We start from the raw sequence: 7,282 nt of genomic DNA on the forward strand, positions 1-7,282 counted from the left end.
TAAAGATTCATTAATTTTCTTTATTTATTTAACTAAATATTTGTTCAAATTTAAAAGAGAAAAAAACACTTTAACTTTTAAAATTCAATATTTTCTTACTTTTCTTATAAATTCAAACTTCTCAAATGTTTAGAATTTTATATTTAGTTTTTCTTTTAAATAAGCTCATATAATACATGAGTCTCACACCTAATAGTTTAATTTACACATATCTAGCGATTTTATTGATCTATTGTTTAAAAAAATATCAAATCGAGTAAGTAACAAAAAAAAAAAAAAAATTGTGAGAGAATAACATTTTTCCCTAAAATATATTGGCAAGTGAAAGAATGGTCGACTAGGACTAATCAAAGTCGGTTAACAAATGCTTGAAGAAGCTAAGAGGGTGAAAAGCAAATACAGCAACAAGCATGTCAAAGCAAGCTCTTCGAATCTTCGATACTCATCACCCCACCACCATTCTCAACTCCCTTCATACAACTACAACTTCTCTTTCACAAACACGCCAAGCTCATGCCCAGCTCCTCCGAACTGGTCTTTTTCTCGACACCCATTTCACCACAAAGCTCCTCTCTCTCTACGCCAATCATCTCCGCTTCTCAGACGCCAACCTCCTCATTAACTCTATCGAAAACCCAGATGTCTTCTCATTCTCCACCCTCATTCACACTTACTCCAAGCACGGTCGTTTCAGTGATACCATTATGTTATTCTCTCGCATGCTATCTCATGGGGTATTGCCTGATACCCGTGTCATTCCTTCTGTCGTTAAAGCTTGTAGCGGGTCAAACAATTTGACAGGTGGGAAACAGGTTCATGGGTTTTGTATAACTTCTGGACTTTGTCAAGATCCGTTTGTTCAATCTTCTCTGATTCATTTCTACGTAAAATGTTCTCAGCTGATATATGCACACAAACTGTTTGACGTAATGACTCAACCTGATGTTGTCTCGTGTAGTGCTTTGGTTTCCGGTTATGCTCGACAAGGGTACGTGAAGGAAGCCAAGATGGTGTTTGGTAGGATGGAGGAGCTAGGAATTGAGCCGAATCCAGTTTCATGGAATGGAATGGTAGCAGGGTTTAATCAGAGTGGACATTATTTAGACGCAGTGATGATGTTTCAGAAGATGCACTCGTTTGGTTTCAAACCAGATGGAACAACCATATCTAGTGTTCTTCCTGCTGTTAGCGACCTGGAATACTCTTTAGTGGGAGTTCAAATCCACGGGTATGCAATCAAACAAGGTTTTGAATCCGATAATTGCATTGTCAGTGCTTTGATCGACATGTATGGGAAATGTCACTCCACCATGGAGATGTCACAGGTGTTCGATGAAATGCCTGAGAGAGATGTTGGTGCTTGTAACGCTTTAATTTCAGGGTTTGCTAGAAACGGGTTAACCGATGAGGCACTCAAAGCGTTCAACAAATTACATGATCAAGAATTGGAATTAAACGTTGTGTCATGGACTTCAATCATATCTTGTTGCTCACAACATGGAAAAGACATTGATGCCCTTAATCTATTCAGACAGATGCAAGATTCGGGGGTAAAACCGAATTATGTCACAATCCCTTGCTTACTTCCCGCATGTGGAAACATTGCAGCATTAAGTCACGGGAAATCCGCACATGGGTTCTCACTTAAAACCGGGATTTCAAATAATGTTTATGTTGGAACTGCTTTAATCGATATGTATGCTAACTGTGGAAGAATCAAATTAGCGCGTGTTTTTTTCGATCGAATGTCCGTTCGCAATATCGCGTGTTGGAACGCAATAATGGGTGGGTATGCGATGCACGGGAACGCTACCCAAGTTCTTGAAATATTCAAATTAATGGAAAAAAGCGATCAAAAACCCGACTCTATTACTTTCACTTCTTTACTATCGGCGTGTAGTCATAGCGGTTTCACTTCTCAAGGTCAACATTACTTTGACCGAATGACAAAAGATTATGAAATAAAACCGAGAATCGAGCATTACGCGTGTTTGGTCACGCTTTTAGGACGTACGGGGAAAATACTAGACGCGTATTCGATAATTACAAAAATGCCATTTGAGCCCGATGGTTGTGTATGGGGAGCTTTACTTAGTTCATGTAGAGTTCATCATAATATGGAAATCGGTAAATTGGCTGCTGATAAATTATTCGAATTGGAACCGAATAATCCCGGGAATTATGTTTTGTTATCGAATATTTACGCGTCTAAAGGGTTATGGAAAGAAGTTGATAAAGTTAGGGATTTGATGAAATCAAAGGGAATGAGAAAGAATCCGGGGTGTAGTTGGATTGAGATCAAGAACAAGGTTCATATGCTTTTAGCAGGTGATCAATCACATCCTCAAATGATTCACATTTTAGAAAAAATGGAGAATTTGGGTATGGAAATGAAGAAATTAGGGTGTTTGCCAGTTACTTCGTTTGTATTACAAGATGTTGAAGATCAAGAAAAGGAGCATATTTTGTGTGGACATAGTGAAAAATTGGCTGTGGTTCTTGGGATTTTGAATACTTCACGAGGTTCTACTCTTCAAGTGATTAAAAACCTTAGGATTTGTGGGGATTGTCATGTTTTTATGAAATTTATATCGAGGTTTGAAGAACGGGAGATATTTGTTAGGGACACGAATCGGTTTCATCATTTTAAAGATGGATTATGTTCATGTGGAGATTATTGGTGAATCATAACGGTTGCCAAAGATATTGTATTGTCTTTGTCATGTATTAGACTGTGACCGATGTCAATACAAGAACTGGCCCAAAAAGATGGAACAAGGTGGACATGGATTCACTCTTGATCTTTTATCTGTACAAAAGATATGAATGCTCTCATTATCCTCGTCATCGAAAATAGCCGAAAAAATGTTTTTTCATGTCATATCCCTTGAAACAAATGTAGCATTACACTCATGGCTGGTAAAAGGTATATGGATCAAGTTATATGCAATATCTTTGATATTCTTGCATCACTTTGCTATTCTTATTTGAAGATAAAAGTAAAGTAGGCAGCTTAAGGAAAGTATTTTCTCCATTAAGCAATAGTAATTTACTTTAGGTAAGTTCTCACCTTGGGCAAAGTATTTCCCTTTATGCAAAATAGGATCGTATTCTTAATTCGTCCATTTAAGAAATGTACTTTTGTTATTTTATGCTAACATAGCAACATATTATAAGTTTCGCCATTTCAAAAAGGTAGGTTATGTTGTCTATCCATCAATCAATTTTAAAAGAGGGGGGGGGGGGGGGGGGGGGGGGAGACAAATGGAGAAATAAGGAAAAGATAAGCAAGTAAAAAGGAGAATGAATTTGTACTAAGACATGCAAAAAAATGAACCAGTGCTACTCTACCACTCTAATTTTAAGCGTATATAACCTCCTATTGGAGTTCGTGCTTTCGTTAAGCGTCAAATCCTTCGTGTCTAACATCACGTTATCTTCTCATTTCCTTCTTGGGTCTCCTTTCGTCCTTGCATCATCCCTCCCTCGTTTTTTCATTGATCAACGCCAGTCACAATGTATTTATGATTGCCACAATCGACATTTTATGACTGCAACATCATTATTTATGCTACTTCCATCCTACTCTCATTCCTTTTTTTTACTCGGTAACTTTCAGATTTATGCATCATAGATGGCCTAACATTCACCATGTGAAAAATTCCCTTCCGATTGCAACAAACATTTTTGTCATATGATTCATGCGAATGTATTCCACTTTAACCAACCTATATCGTCGTGCATTAAGTAGTGTCTACCTTAATACATCCTCCCATATCGATCATAGACCATAAATACGTAAAATTCTCTTTCAGGTGTAGAACTTTCTTCTCGATACTTTCTAATAGACATGATCCACGTTATACCTCATGTGAATCACGTAATGTTAGTAAATAATCATACTTTAGTTAGTCATTGTTGGAACCAATTTGGCTGACTAGTTGCGGAAAAATAAACTGATATACAATGTTGACTCTAATGATAGTTTCATACATAGAAAGAGAAAGATATTACATGAAAAACAAGTGGTTATGGAATGGAATTCATAGTCACATACTCCTATTTAAAGACTATATTTTGGAAGCTATCTAAAGTTGATAATGCTTAGCTATGAAATGACTAGTTTCCCTTTCTATTTTTAAGAGAGAAAGGAATAATACTTTACACAAAGGGAATATTCTAACCTAGTTATCACTTATCATTGTAGAGCATTTCATGCTCAAACAATCTCCTCTTAAATGCTTAGAAATGTGATGGAGTACAAACAGTGATATAAGGCTAAATTACATAATTTCCAGTTAGCTCGTGTTATATTAAAAATGATACATAATGAAAAACAAAGGTTGAAATGTCTTTAAGGCAATGTAATCTATAACATCAAGGGTATTCTATTTCATAAGAACCAACTCTAAGGCAGAAAAATGAGATCCAAATATACAAGTTAATAGGTCCCAAAATATTTATCAAGTTCAAAGTCATCATATAACCACTGAAGTGAAATCCTAGATCAAATCACACTTTATCAAAAAAAAAAAGATTTAAACATTTTTTATTTCCAAATCATGATACACCAAAAATCTTTGAAAGTAATAGCATGCTAAAAATATGAAGCATCCTAAAATAAAGAATGAACAATAAATAATCTAGTTCTAAGATAAAATTACTAAAGCCATCAATATTATGAGTGATGACCAAAAAATCGTGTCATATCACATCACTAAATAAATCTTCGTCTTCAAGAGTCTCGAAAATTGGAAGTCAAACAATCATAAAATTTGATATAGATGTCATATAGTATTTTCTCCCTATTTTTATCAACGGTGTAATAAGATAAAAGCAAATGTCAGATAATAGGAGCTTTGCAATGCCCCCTATATACTTTCTTGCCATTAGTAGTTGGATGATTGTGTTGATGTGTTGTTCAAATAAATACTAATAAAAAACTTATTAATAACTTGTTGAAAGAATATCTAATGTACTGGAAAAAAAATAAAAATAAAAATAAAATACTAGCATGTTGACCCGAGGCAACTGAAGCAACATTTGCCAGGCAAAGTTGATGAAGCAGTTTAGACATGCTAATAAAATCTAATGTTGCTAAACCAATCCAAATCTGCTAAAAAACTCTTTAAGTTGTTGATGCAAGTTGTTGATGCGAGCTTGCTGAAAAGGATCTGCTAATCTGGAGATATTAATTACGGAGTCTGCAGAACTGCTTCTGCTAGTCCAGGATGATATGAAGATCTTCATTCCTAAGTTGTTGGTCCAAGGACCTCTATTCCAATTTGAGTGAGTGCATGTGTCATTCGTATGTGTTAATGTGGCCATCTGGATCGGTGGTTCCATAATAGTTTTTAGTTAAGTTGTAGAGACTGATTCAGCCTTACGGGGGAGGGGGACAATGCCCTAGGAAGAAATTTTTCATGGGCTAGTTCCTATATTAGTTTCACATTGATTTCGTCATGGGCCAGATTTGTCAGAGCTTTTTGGGCTTGGTATTATTTATAGTTTTAGGTCAAACAACTAGTATTTATATTCCTGAATTTGTGTAACTTGTATCATCAAAAAGACATTTGATATAAATCAATAAAACTCTCTCTCGTGTTTGTCCGTGGACGTAGCCGATCATCATGATTGTGTCAACCTCATACATACTGTGTTATTATTTTTGTTTGCGTTTATTACTCTGTGAAATCGTCTATCGTTCGATGAAGTTCTTAAGCCTTAAAAGTTTTGAGGCTTAGCAATCGCGTCGTACTAGGAACTTGGTATGTGTTTATCTCCTTAATGGAGAGAGGGGAAAAATTCATCAACTACTTGTTTTTCGGAGTTGATGAGTGGGAATGACTGACCCATTTTTATTGTTGGTAGTATATCTACGTTTGTATAATATTGGCTAGATGTTACAATAGTCTCTTTCATTTTTTGATATTTTATTTTTTTGAACATGGTATGCTCCAAATAAGCTTGCGTTGTTGCACTTTTGCTAGCTAAAGGGAGATTCAGTTTTGTGTGTGAAGGGATTACACTGAATTCTAACTAACTATCGTGTTTGCGATTGCAGGTGGTATTACTCTATACGAGTGGTTGTCGTGTGGCTCTACCATGGAGTTACTATGTATGGAGATATTTCTTTCACATTCTTTATTGTTATTATATAATTAGCAATTCCATTTAGATGCTCGAAATATCCAAATAGAAAGGTAAATAAAGAAGACCTTCTTGCTTTTATTTTGTTCGAAGTTGTCACACCCCCGAACCAGACGACGGAAACGTCTGGGGGCTCGTGTGACTTTGAATTGAAATATCATCACAATGAATATATATGAAACATAACATCATCATCATCACACATGTAATATAACAACATTCATTGTTTACATTGAGTATTGTATTGAATATTACATGTCAAAATAGTCAGAGATGAAACAAAATATCCATTAGTTTGTTCCCCTCAAGCTGCTTCAATGGTTTCCTGAAAATACAAGTTAAATTAAAAAGGTCAACATAAAAATGTTGGTGAGTTCATAAGCATGTTTGTGAAAATGATTTGGATTATTCGTAAAACCCAGAAAATCCGATATTTTTCGTAAACAGTTTAGCATGTTTGTGTCAGATCTCGTATTAATGCATGTGTGTTATTGTTTATTAGAATGTATAAAGATAATGCAGAAAACGTGAAGAAAATGCCCCCAAACAACCCGATGTTGTCTGTAATAGAGAATGCTTCCGTACCAACCCTCGAGTTTGAGTACCAGTACATGTATGTTCCTGAGTAATCCAAAGAGAAAATAAAAGAATGGTCTTCCATAAATTTATAACGTTAATTCCTCTAAATGAGCCGTTACAACCATACTTGATAATGACACTTTCGCCTGTCTTGACGTCTGGAAGACGCCGACTTATTTAAGGTACGGTTTGTCACCCTAGACTGGACTAGTCAAACTGTAGCGAACAGCTCAGGTGTGGGGCGTCACCCCCGTATAGATCTATACACAAATTCACGCTCTCCCTCCAAGAGACTCTGGTTATAACTACAGACTACGATCGTACACTCAATAGGTGTCAACCGACTAAACTCACTAGATCCTTAATCGAATTTATGCGAAGAAAAGTATAAAACTCATTCCAGGCCCAATGAACCAGGTAAGTGAGCCACTAGGGCATCACTAAACATGTGAATCATTTTAAGACCTAATAGGAATGAGATTCATATAACATGGGCCTGAAATATATGTAAAGGACAACTAAGGTTCATTTCACATGTAAGGTATTTACAAGC

The 7,282-nt window shown here is 35.8% G+C and overlaps 1 protein-coding gene across 1 annotated transcript; it reads left to right on the forward strand.

Moving 5' to 3' along the window:
• The first annotated feature begins 358 nt into the window (after positions 1-358).
• On the forward strand, positions 359-3,104 carry LOC145158946 (Pentatricopeptide repeat (PPR) superfamily protein). Its single transcript, XM_079077809.1, has one exon. The coding sequence runs from the start codon at positions 411-413 to the stop codon at positions 2,682-2,684; it is 2,274 nt and encodes a 757-aa protein (XP_078933935.1). The 5' UTR covers positions 359-410; the 3' UTR covers positions 2,685-3,104.
• The last annotated feature ends 4,178 nt before the right edge of the window (positions 3,105-7,282 follow it).

Source organism: Lactuca virosa, chromosome 2 (assembly GCF_052849685.1).
Source record: "Lactuca virosa cultivar CGN04683 chromosome 2, Lactuca_virosa_CGN04683_v6, whole genome shotgun sequence".
Lineage (NCBI taxonomy): Eukaryota > Viridiplantae > Streptophyta > Magnoliopsida > Asterales > Asteraceae > Lactuca > Lactuca virosa.

Excerpts from the sequence above, each read along its gene's own strand:
- LOC145158946 (XM_079077809.1), top strand. The coding sequence starts at position 411 with ATGTCAAAGCAAGCTCTTCGAATCTTCGATACTCATCACCCCACCACC.